Genomic DNA, 13,146 nt, shown 5'->3' on the forward strand with positions numbered 1-13,146 from the left:
ACATATACACAAAGCAATGAAAAAGACTCCCTTTAACAGTGCATGAGATAGCCATAAGTCTTACATCTTATGGGTGGCTTTGGCATCATGGTGGAAATGTCCTGAGACCAGTACAGTGGGACAGAACCTCGGACCTGGACGTACGAGGAGTAACTTCCTGCTGTGAAAGACATAACCGAGGCATCGTGGATGATCTGTTCGGTCTCTACCTCATTAGCTACGTCCCCCTGGGGTAGAAAAGAAAAACTTTATTAAATCATACACAAGGGATTAAAAACAAGACATTTTCAAATACAGAGAGCGAATGTTTTTTAGAAAAAAATGGAAAAATATTGGTACAGCAACAGCTGCAGTATGTGCACTGACAATGATCTTTAGAAATTTCTTGAGAAATTGCCACAATCTTGAAAGTACATTAAGACATATTAGTTGCAGAACTATTTGCTTCTGTAGCATTACAGGATAAAAATCATCTTTCATTTTCATACAGAAAAAGCAAACAGCAAAGGCGAAGGATGATATGGGTAATTTTTTCTAAAATTAATTATGAATTTTTTTTTATTTAAAAAGACTGCATCTATATATACACATATCCATTCATGTTCATTCATGTGTCCACAAAAATATGACTATTTTTGTCATATTGTTTTAAAAAATTTTTTAAATGAAAACAGTCCAAAGCAGGAGGATGAAAAACAAAAATTGTGCCTTAAGTTCATCCTTCTTTCCACAAAACACCCACACAGATACTCATGCATACTGAAGAAAGAGGCAGGGGATCCAATTAACCCCCTGTGATCAATTTGAGTCATCTCAATCATGCTGATGGCCCTCATCTTTGCTTCCACTATCTATTGTCCCCGTTGCCATGGAAACGGTTGTACCTCGCAGTTGGCACCTCTTTTCAGGAAGCGGGTCCCAGCGAATTTGCTGGAGCGCCTGGCAATGAGGGTGATGTGAACCGGTCGACCGTAGATCAGAAGCTCTGAAGTCAGTGGGTTAAGGATTAAATGAATAAATATGCTGGCAAAAGCAAAATGAAAGTCTTAAATTTGAACATTCTGATGCATCTGCGTTTTATGTACGTCTTAACAAATCAAAATTTTATTATTTTTTTGTTGTTTTTTATTAAATTTAAAAAATTTGGAACATCAATGTCTACAGGTAGATTGCAGAAGAAGGACTTAAAGCTTCTTGAGGTCTGATATAAAGTTTCCACAGCAAGTGGTGATTTGGGGAGTTCTGTTATTTGCTGGTGACTTAACCATATCCAAAGTCAGTACAGCCTTCTACCAAGACATATTAAAGTACTAACAAGATTTATTGAGATGCTGATCTCATTTTCTAGACAAAAATACCAATACATCAATTAATTATCCTGAGACTTCTGTGTTTGATTAACCATTAGACTTGCCCGACTCAAACCCTATATGATACAAGGAAGACGAGAGACTCCACACACAATAATGCAGACAACCGGAAGGCCGCCATCAAAGTAACCTTCACTAACAACTCAGTGCAGCCTCAGAATGATTACCTCCAAACCACCATTGATGCCATAAATCAGGGGTGTCAAGCTCCAGTCCTCAAGGGCCGCTGTCCTGCAGTTTTTAGATGTGCCACAGGTACAAAACACTGGAATGAAATGGCTTAATTACCTCCTCCTTGTGTAGATCAGTTCTCCAAAGCCTTGCTAATGACCTAATTATTCTATTCAGGTGTGGTGCAGCGGAGGCACATCTAAAAGTTGCAGGACAGCGACCCTCGAGGACTGCAGTTTGACACCCCTGCCATAAATCATTCAAGAGGCGACCCAACCAACCATAGAAACGATGTACTACACAGTATCCGGACACACTTCTCATTATTACAATATTTCTTTCACCTTTTTTTTTATCTAATCTGATGTTATGCTTTTATACAGGCTTTGATTTATTAATGTTTTTGTATCTCATGTCTTGTAGTCTTAGAAACCAGCATATTATTGTGAAAGCAAATCACTTAAGATGTGGATACATTTGACTGATGATATACTGAAAGAGGAGGGGTGTTAAATAGTGCATATGCAACACCAACAAAATTAGGTAGTGTCTTGTCTTGCACATTATTTTGGAGTATGTACTTTCCTGATCTTTCATACTTTTAGATATACCCAATCTACTGAATCTCGCTGGGTTGCACCATCAGGCTCTCTTGTTGTTGCACTGAAATTCCAGTGAAGGCTAAGCAGTTTCTAGGAATCATCTAAACTCACCCACACGTTGTCAGTGTGTGGCAGCCCAAACTCATGTGCAAAATAAAAAAATAAAAAATAAAAATAATAGAGATTTCGAGAAAAGCACTTACTCTCTTATCAGTCTGTGTACTTTAAATGAAGAACTACAGAGCAAACAAAAGACAAAGGCTGGCCTAGAAATATTTATTTGTTCAGAATCACTCACACCTGAAAAGAATATTAGTAAAAAAGTAACATATTTCACTTGGTTTGATATGATTTGTGCTGATGGTGAATGACTTGAAATTTTAATGTGAGCCTAAGGCAGACTACTACCCGAATCAATCAGTCTCCTAATGCTTTGTTGGAGTAAATCATTAATCATTATAACAAAAGCTGTTCATAAGTCGAGAGAAAATTATTCATGTGGAACCAATTTAGTGACATGCATCCAGAATATATTTATTTAAAAGATTAAAAAAGATTGGATTAAAATGTACAAAAGCTTAGGTTTTAATCAAAACACTGACATTGCCTTCGATCTTAAAAAAAAAAAAAACATGCACAATTAACTTGCTCCCAGACATTAACATAAGGAGAGGTTATGTAATCACCAGTGTCTTTACACCTGATAACTTTTGCTGAAACCCATCAAATTTATTTTGCTTCAGTTTAGTTACCAAATCCTGCAAATTTCACTCTGACTCCCATACTGGAGCTCAGTGAGATCCACGTGCTCAACAAAGAGAAAAATTGGGACAAAAAACAAATGCAACTGTGTTTGGTGGGTACGTGTGTTCACTTAAATCTCTATTCAAAGCCTCAGCAAGGTACTTTGTGTGTTATTTATTAGCAATATACTTTTACGCTTTTCTTAACAATAGTAGAAACAAACGAAAAGTTTAGCTCAAGAAAAAAAAAAACAAAAAAAAACTTCTCAGAGAAATCAAGAGAACAAAAAACACCAAATAAAACTACTCCCTTGCTTAAAAAGGATACTGGACTGGCCACAAAAGCCATGGATTATGTACATGAGCCAGTCAGGATGCACAATGTCCTTGATCCGCTCAAGGAGCTTCCCGTTCCACACGTACTTGTAGTACGGCTCGTTCTGGAGACCATAAACCACTGTGGCGGAAAATCAGAGCACATTAAACAAGCGGGTCATTTTACTGACATGAATTCAGTCCAAATAATATTCTGGAAAACTGCATATTTAAAGGAAACTATGCATCATAAACAATGAAGTGCATTTAAAAACTTACAAAGGTGCCACAAAATGAAATGTGTGTGTGTTGCAATATAAATGTCATCAGTGGCTTGTTAGAAAATGCAAGTCTTTTTGGTTTTTTTACAAGTACATCTGCTCTTATGTACAAGTATCTACAAGAAGAGCTTAAAAATGCAACTAAGTATCATAAATTACAAAATGAATGGTTGCGACTAAAGAAAAAAGTTTTAGCAATTACGTCTTGCAGGTTTACTAAAAAATTTACTACACATCCAAAAGCAGTTTTTTTAAAATGCATTTTAAGATGCACTGATAATTCACAGCTTATGTCTGTGAAATATCCATTTTTCTTTGATGTGACATGTCAATTATATATTTTTTTATGTAGTTTATTTTTTTTTGAAAAGTTATTTAAAAATTTCTTACAAATTTTATAAGTAAAACTACTATGAATGAAGAAATTGCAAGATCATTTACATTTTTCATTACAGCATTTGTCCCTATCCTTAACCTGATATGAATTAAACTAAAAACAAAAACATGCAACAAAATACATTTTGCTCACTGTGTTTATAGACAGAAAGTGGTGAAAATTATTTTGATGTCATGTAAAAGCCATGCACATTCCTACATCACTAGAGAACAAAGGCTGATTGGGGTATTTTATTACATAATTTCACAGAGCTATATTTGGTTACTGCAACAATTTATCTTATTGGAATACTAATTCGGTGAATTATTTCCTGAGATCCTGAAACGATCTCCAATGTAATTATTTTACAACCATTATATATTTAAAATAGTGAATACATCTCCAAAACATTTGTTAATATCACATAGTGGATGTTTGCTTTTTTGTATTGTGACCAAAGTATGCTTTATTTCTCATTCAATTAGCCATTCTAGCTCAGACTCTTCCTTCTTTTCAGGCTCGCCTCCATCCAATTAATCTTCAAACAGTCTACCGCCTTTATTCTGCTGGCCTTATCTTGTACGTACCAGTATGACCTCAACATAAAAGAGGCCACCCAGGTATACTTGAGGCAAGACATTCAACAAAAGTGACAGTGATTCACCTCCGCTCACCTTGTGTAGGCAAACCTTCATCCTCAAAGATGTCAAAGCTGTCCTGTTTGCCCTGTGTGTGCTCCTCTTCCTTAGTTAAGGGGGGCGCCGCCGACCACAGTTCGTAAGGTCTCTGCAGCAATGTCAGGTTGTACTGCAATGAGTGGCTCAAATCGTAGCTGTAGCTGCAGGGCACAATGGCAGTGTCATGTGAAGAAAGAACAGGCTGTTCAGCCCCGTAATTTACCATCACCCATTTGTGATTTACCTTCACCCATCTCTATTCGCTACAGAAATAGAGATTAGAACAGTAAGAAATATCGAGCACGTTTTACATCAACCAAGAATGAGTTGTTAACTCAGCCAAAGAAAATCTTTTAAAACTGATGCGTGCAAATTTCATTCCTAACTTTAGACTTCAAAGGCTCAGAACAGAAAGAAATAAAATCATGCATTTGCTCCTCCAAAAGGCACCATCTTAATATATTTGTGAGCCAACTGTCATATGACCGATATGCATTATGGAATTATACAGGTTCTGCTATTAGTTTAATGAAAGCAAATTGAGCTACTTATTTTTTATTTAAAATTTTGAGAGTCATCTTATTAAAAAAAACAGAATAATGCTAAAATATATATTTTTATTTTATGTTAATTCAAACAGTTGAGTTAAAAATTCACTCATGATAAACTGTAATTAATTTGTTGAAATTAAGACTCAATCTCTTTTTGACAAACTAATACAATGTAATTTTCCATAAATGCAAACCTAAATTCAAGAAGGTTTTTGACGCAAAGAATTTAAACTCAGATTTGTCGTACCTGAAGTAGAAGTTGCTGGAAAGGTCCACATTCTGAAAGATTCGCACGTACCTTTAACATAAAAACACAGTCATCAACTTAGCTGTCCCAAATTTAACACAATGATGAGCTAATGTACTTATTTACAAGCTTCAGTAGATAACCATCAGATCTAATAACATCATGCAGATCTAAATGTGGGGAAACTGGCATATGTCCTGTCAGATCTATGAAGTATAACTGTTATTATGTTCCTTTTGTTTCATATGGTGTGTGAGTTGTGGTGGATGTTTAAAGACTACCTAATCTTCAGAGGGATTAAAGCTCAGCAGTATTAATAAGAAAGTAGGTTGAACTACTGCCAGTTGGATCCACTTACAGAATTTGGCATGCTGAGGTGAGTGAGTCTTTATCGGCGTAAACAGTTTGTCTGAATATTGTATTAGGAAATATCATCCCATGGCTTGTTGTCATAACTTCTGAGTAACCCTTGCTTAAATTCTTACTAGTGGTGCATTTGTGCTGTAGATGTTGTCACTTTTAATGTTATCCTCAAAAGATATTGCTTAATATGGTGATAAAATCTGAAACCCATATCATCCATTCATAATGTCCATGAAGACGCTTGAACTTTTCATAGTTGTACTTACATTTGTCATCTTCAACTTCCCTTCCCCTTATAGGTCCTTCCACAATACACAGAGGTGTACAGAACATATCTAGATCCTGATATGAATGCTTTCTCCACAAGAGGCAGTCGAAACAAATACTGATCTCCGTTGGTACAGGCATACAAAGATATTCTGAATCAACGTACCCACTTATGAATCAAGTACTCCAACTCCTGTGCATTTTAATGTGTACTCCAAGTATGTTGATATTTGTCTTTTTAGTTTGCTGCCCTGAAAATTACCTCCTATGTGCTTATATTCTACGCATTGATCACAAGTCTTTCTCCTACTTCTAAAGAAACGAACTTGGCCAGACTCGACAAATGTCAGGCCACCATCAAAAGAAAAAAGCTAGTTTCAGTGGTAACAGGATGATGTGGACAAATAAGCATTTTCATAGATCTGCACACACTCCGTGGTAGGTGTGGTATTACATCTGAACTATTTTTAAGCCACAAGGAGATTTGTTCTCCTTGGAATAACCTGTTAAAGAGATATTAGTTTCAAGAAGTTTCATCAAGCTGGAATTTAATTTCGTTCATTACTTTGTCTGTAGGTGTGACTGAACTAAAATGCAGACAGAATGTGAAGGAAAGCATTTGATGGCGGAAAATACCAAAAGCAACCTAATTAGTAAATTGTTGCTTTGCTGCCTCGAACTCATCAAAGCATCTTAATTAACTCGTATTAATGAAGGCTTATTAAATCACCATTTAAGAGGAAACACAAATTTAGAAATTAATCATGGTTTAACTTTGTACGTGGTCATCTTTGTGTTTAAGCCAAAGCTTAAAACACTTTAATGCATTTCAAAGAAATACCTATTATATATATCTGATATTATATTTGTAAATATAAAGATATAAATAGAAAAAAATATCAGCATCTCTCCTTTAGTATTAGACATCTTAATTTACACTCAATATATTAAAAAATGCACATAAAGGGATGATGGAGCAATTGAGACAACACCTTGCTTCATCAGGATGCGAGACTCTAACGGAGTCATTGGGGATGTAGATCATGGTGGTGTCCTCTATTTTATAAATGGAGTGGCCACCGATGTCAGCCATTTTTCTGCGCTTGGTGATGAGTACAATGTAATATCCTTCAAGGAAACGCACAAACCCTGCAAAAAAAGAAAGAAAGATAAAAAAACAACAATAACACAAATACATCAGTAAAGGTTTCTTTTAAGGAACACGTTTATTTTACAAACACAAATTTTAAGGTAATATATAGGGATTTTATGTGATAGACCAACATAAAGTAGTGCATCATTATATAACTATAAAAAGTGTTGCAGTCATCTGTGTTCAACACTCCTTAGACAATATATTGTTGAAGTACTTTTCTCTGCAACAACCACTGCACATCTTTGGTAGGATGTAAACAGTAGTTTTTACTCTTTTGTTCAAGCTCAGTAAAACTGAATGGACAAAAGTATCTGTGAATGTCAAGTTTTAAGTATAGTCAGAAATTCTTAAGTTTTAAAACTGGACTTTGACTGGGACATTCTAACAAGAGTATGCTTTGCACTAAACATTTCATTGTAGCTCTGGCAGCTTGTTTACTGTGACTGAACTGCATTAAGCATATCAGAGTGAAATGATTTGAATACGTGTATTTTTGTATCACATATATTCTATTAGAACATTGGAGTTTGTGGTAGTATTCAGACAAAAATGTCGTAAACTTCAAAGGGTTGGAATGAATTTGCAAGGTAACCTAGTAGTCACTAATCCTTGCTGATGTAACTTGACACAGATTTTCTTTCTCTGCGAGAGTATCTAAAGTTCATCAGTTCAATACAAACTCTCAACAACTTGGTAAGTATGTCAATGTTTCAGTTTATTTAACCCATTACCAGAGGTTTATTAAAACTCATTTCTTTTTAAATATAAACTACTGATGCATTTACGCTTTTATCATTGAAATCTCTCAAAGATACGACCTGCAGCAAGGTTAATTATTTGCTTTTAGACGTGGCTCACCTAGTTCTCAAATATCACACATAACATGTTTGCATGTTATTTCTAATAATGAATAAATGATTCGGTCTTCTGTAAGACATTCAAGGCTTTTTCTTAGTTGATAATGAAAAAAAAATATTCCTGAACAAAAAAAGGCTTTATGCCAATTGTTTTTTTTTAATGTAAGCTAATAATGTCTAATGTTTTTAAATAGTTATCACTTAATTCAGAACTCCCTTTCTTTCAGAACGCTGTGTTTTGTTACCAGGATACTGGGTCAGAATGACAAGCCCAGCAAATGACATTGAATAAAAATATACTTAGAATGGCAATCCTTAATAAATACTATAATAAGAACTGTACCAGGCAAAGCGTTTCCAAGAGGCACTGTAACCCACATGGGTGAATCACTTATACTGTTAAGGGCCTAAAAAATGACTTGTGAACTAAGATGGAAAATAAGCAATTAGATCATCTAATTAAATGTCAAAAATAGACTTTGTTAGCATGAGTGTGACCATTTAATATGATGCTATAAAATGATGTAGTGTGCAACATGTAGAAACAATTATCCATGCATTGCTTCTCCTTGAGAAGTAGCTTTCATAATTTTAAGAAACTTTTCCAGAAATTAAAATAAGAAATCTAATTTCAGTCTGGGTAAATTTTTTGTTCATGCTGATGAAATAGAGATTACTGTATATATAAAGAGCTGTGGACAAAATATTTGCCCCACTACAGCTCAAGATAGCTTGAGTAGACACAAAATGCCTTTTTTGTAAATTAAAATTTTAGTTGTTACAGGGAAATTTCTAAAACATATCAAAATTTACCTGGTGTACCATTACTCAGCTGGACACAAACATAAACAACATAGGGAGGACAGAGATGCATGCTTTCTACCTGAAAAAACAAGCACTATACTTGGGTTTGTCCTATTTAGCATCAAAAATACCACATCAAATTCAAAGAAACATTTGGAGTCGCCGGACAACACAGTCGAACTGAGAGAGCAAGTACCGCCAGGTGGTGCAAACCGACACGAGGTACTCCACCATTCAACAACAAAATCTGGACTTAGGTGAAAAACCAGTCAGTGGAGGTGAGTTGAAGAAGTTGTTCAAACAGTTATTAGAGAATAATCTGCCTTTAAACATGGTTGACTCGTCGTTGTTTTGTGCCATAATAAACATGATCCCCTTCTGCTATCCATGTGTGTAACTAATGTAAATAGTAAAATAACTTTTTATCTAACTTCAGTACTTCAGTATTTTTTTTAGATAAAATCAGAGCAGTAACTAAGTTACTTTTTCAAAGTAACTATGCCAGCACTGCTCGCTGACCAATGAAATAAAGAAAAAATCTTTTAAGTGTCTATTGATCTCAAAAACAACATATTTTGTCCTAATGTAAAGTGATTAAAGAAGAGACGGAAAACAAAATAAGTTTGCATTAAATCAGTTTCTGTGGCTTTGGGATTTGAGAAAACCACAGTGAGAACCATTATCCTTAAATGAACAAAAAATAGCACAGTTTTTTAAATTTTCCCAAGAATTACTAATTGTCAATATGAAAACCATAGAGAGGGAAAATTTGTTTTCTGTGCAACAGAAAAGGTTGATTAATGAATATGTAGACATCTTGTCTACTGCACAAAATGTGTTGGTGCAGCACGTGTTGACCTGACAGGAGACTCAACATGTTTGCTTTTTGCCTGTTTACATAAAGTTAACAGCACCACACAAGCAGGTGCTCCTTTTACTTCGTCCTTTCAATTCCCTCTACATAAAAGCAAAACCAGGTCACCCCACACTGTTTCTGCTTTAGAATAAACTACTTGTAGGCATTGTTTAACAAAGCAATAGTCAAAGTAATGCCAGTTAGGGGGCAAGTGAACAAATTTTACTCACCTACAATGCCGAAAGCTGAGACAGCTCTGGACAAACCAGACGAGCCCTTTTGACCCATTTTGATGCGGTTTCCCAGGTCCAGACGGCCTAGTAGCTCCCGCACTTCTTGTTGGCTATACACATGCTACAGACAGAAAAACATATATAGCAAAAATACAGATTTTATTCTACTGGGATTAGATTGGTATCGTTATAAAGATAGATACCTATATTGATTGAACTTAACTTCTTTGTTGAAACATATTTTTTGTCAAGAAATCTGAAACCATTACAAAGCCTGTTTATTTAGCTTTAATTGTGTAAAGAAAATGCTTCTGTGAGTTTAGTAGCAGAGTTGAGTACATAGGTTGTCCACAAAAAAAAAAAATCCCTAGTCTTCACTGCTTATTTTGTTTTTTGACTTGTTTTGAACTTCTGGTACACTAGCTGTTGACAGTCAGGTGACTGATTGGAGTCTGAATAGCAGCACCTGCAAGCCTGGACGTGGCTACAGTGGTCATGTGTGATGGTATGAGGTGACATCTGTCTTACTGGGGAAATAAGGTTTGTCATCCTTGGAGGCAAACTCAATGTAAAGTGATTTCAAGATGAGATTCTGCAACCAGTGGCAACATTGTCACAGTTTTTGAGTATTCAAAATTGAAAACATGAGATGATACATCTTTAGTCATGGCTGCATCATGATAATGCACACATCACAGTAAACAAGAACATGACCAAAGTCTTGTCAACAACCAGCTCATACATTTTAGAAATGAGCAGCAGGCAACCAAATAGGAAGAACTCGTCGATGTTACATTTGTGACATGCTCAGAGATTAACAAAGTCACCAAAAGCCCACAGTGCTGTATTGCATACGCATATACATTGACATGATACTGAGTCTTATGAAATGTCATAGTTTACCTTATCGTCAATTATCACCAGATCCTTTGGTTCAGTGCGGTCGATCTTCAGGACTCTGTGCTTGGTCTGTGCATGGTTGCTGCCAACCAAAAAGTATCTCTGGTAAGAAAAACAAAATCATTAATGAGCAGACTCTTCTAAGCACACACTGAAGACAAACGCACAGTTTAAAAAAATAAACAGGACTCAATAAAAAAAAGTATTGTTATGCATAAGAAAACTTACGTATTCAGTTAATCAATATGTATATTTATTTTATTCTACCACATCATAAATTCATTTATAAAATTCAAAGAAAAGACATGCAGGTTTATAAATCCAGCTCATAGAAATACATGCCATTCTTCCCTTCTACAGCACTTTATTTGGCCATTTTGACTTATTAATATGATGAACCGGCATATAGTTGGAGTCAGTGCAATCACACACTATAATGTATAAAGGCCTGATAAACTATATATAATTACATTTAATTAAGTAATATATTGATCAGTGCACTGTATGGAAAATAGAAAGTAACCAGTACTGAATAATTTGAACATGTCACATATCTGATAACAAATCTACACCATAAGATCTTGATCAGAATTTCCATTTATGTCTCTTCCTTTCATGTTATTATCCTCATCATACTCAGTGGCAAAATGGCCAAAGATTTGGAGGCCAGTAAGAAGTGTCAAAATTAGAACGTCTTGTATTTGTACGTTCTGTAACTATTAGAACTATTCTGTCCTGTTCCACTTTTGAATGAGTGAAAAACATACAAATTAATTAAAATATCTACTTTCCTTCTAGCAACATGACAGGGGGAACAAAAATCACACCATTTACCTAAAACTATCTAAAGGTTGTACATTTTGACAAAGCCGAAAGGATACACTTATTCGAAGTAAACATCTACTGCCATCTAGTGTTACAACATAGCAATTTGTCCCTATCACTCTCCACGTTCCAAGTTTTCTAAACATTTTTGATGACAAAGTTCCATATTTTTTCCAAAGTCAAGATTTCAGTTCTCAGGCATTTTCAATTCATTCTTACATAATAAATACAAAAGTTTGTGATGAATTCATTGGAAATTTTCCATACAGCGATGAGGTTTTAAATATGAAACCTACAAAAACCAGAAACAGCGAGATGGAAGGAACAATAGACATTCTCAAAGTTATAAAGTACTAAAAATCATATTTCATACTGCTCCAGAAAATGTAAGACCTTTAAAACTTATCAATTAACTGATGACAATGCAGTGGTTTACACAAGTGCAGTTTTAAGTGATAGTTTTTTACGAGTTTTAATTATTGTCTTTATCATCCAGCATTCAATCTGAATGTATCCTGCAGCCTACCATTAGTTACAGCAGAGTAACTCACCTAATGACACATAAATTTTACAGTGCAAAACAACCAGTCACATTTTGAATTGGGCTTAAAGAATTCTTACTTTCAAAAGCAAAGTACCACAAGTCTTGGTGGGTATTTCAGTTTGATTCTGTACATTGGCCGATTTTCAGACCAATACCAACAATACCAACAATAATGAATCAATTTCTTAACAAACAGAGAGTTGGGAGTATTAAGCATCTCTATGCTGATTAATTCGATTGTCACTACATCCTTGCTCAGGTGGAATCTCAAGAAAAATCAACATCATAATGGTAAGAATCTCATACAAGTACCTGTATGGGCTTCTTCATATAGGTAACTTTTTAATCAGTTGACATTAGAACTGGACTCTACTTGAACCTCATAAACATGACAACATAGAACTAGCAGCAGACAATTTATATAGTTCATTTAAACTTACTGCTCTTGTTTCGTACAAAACCATCCTCTGGATCCCACTGATGACAGCCGCTGTTTGAGGCATTTTTGGTCCTATGACCTTAAAACATCAAACTACAGAGGAGATAGTACAACAGTTGCAAAGCGAATATAAACATATAAGTCCAAAACCATACAAAATACGCCTAAAACAAAACATTGATTAGGAAACTCATTCAGATCGTTGTTAAATATGCAATCTAATTGAATCTGCCAAACTAGCTAATAGAACTCCCAAATGAGTTAGCTAGCTAGCAGCAAAAACAACAACAATCACTTCCATTAAGAATTAGTCGTATTTGTATTTATGCTAAAACTACAGTTTTAAATGTTTTAGCAAGAAATTTTAACAGATATATCTATGTAAACCTTAGCGGTCAGAAACCGGAAACGTTAAATTAATCCATTGTAGTCATGTGACAGTCATATGTCACGTATCAGCTGATACGGTGCCCTGCGAAGTAAAAAAAAAAACTAAAAGGGCGAAGGCAAGGCAAGGCAAGGCAACTTTATTTATATAGCACCTTTCAGCCAAGGACAATTCAAAGTGC

At 35.1% G+C, this 13,146-nt stretch overlaps 1 protein-coding gene across 2 annotated transcripts in view; it reads right to left on the bottom strand.

Annotated features, from left to right (window-relative positions):
* The window catches only part of fig4a (FIG4 phosphoinositide 5-phosphatase a), a 42,444-nt gene extending 29,365 nt beyond the window's left edge, over nucleotides 1–13,079 (bottom strand). The window contains exons 1-10 of one of the 2 annotated variants that reach the window (XM_044106546.1): nucleotides 12,965–13,079; nucleotides 12,579–12,670; nucleotides 10,773–10,871; nucleotides 9,867–9,990; nucleotides 6,956–7,112; nucleotides 5,334–5,384; nucleotides 4,533–4,696; nucleotides 3,215–3,343; nucleotides 885–985; nucleotides 65–227 (exon numbers count right to left, since the gene is read on the bottom strand). In XM_044106546.1, coding sequence (XP_043962481.1) covers nucleotides 65–227; nucleotides 885–985; nucleotides 3,215–3,343; nucleotides 4,533–4,696; nucleotides 5,334–5,384; nucleotides 6,956–7,112; nucleotides 9,867–9,990; nucleotides 10,773–10,871; nucleotides 12,579–12,641 — 1,051 coding nt within the window. In that variant the 5' untranslated portion in view covers nucleotides 12,642–12,670; nucleotides 12,965–13,079. Of the gene's footprint in view, nucleotides 1–64; nucleotides 228–884; nucleotides 986–3,214; nucleotides 3,344–4,532; nucleotides 4,697–5,333; nucleotides 5,385–6,955; nucleotides 7,113–9,866; nucleotides 9,991–10,772; nucleotides 10,872–12,578 lie in introns of both variants that reach the window. The other variant, XM_044106545.1, reaches the window with a different exon arrangement.
* Nucleotides 13,080–13,146: the final 67 nt, after the last annotated feature.

The sequence above is a fragment of the Gambusia affinis genome, linkage group LG22, assembly GCF_019740435.1.
Source record: "Gambusia affinis linkage group LG22, SWU_Gaff_1.0, whole genome shotgun sequence".
NCBI classification, from domain to species: domain Eukaryota; kingdom Metazoa; phylum Chordata; class Actinopteri; order Cyprinodontiformes; family Poeciliidae; genus Gambusia; species Gambusia affinis.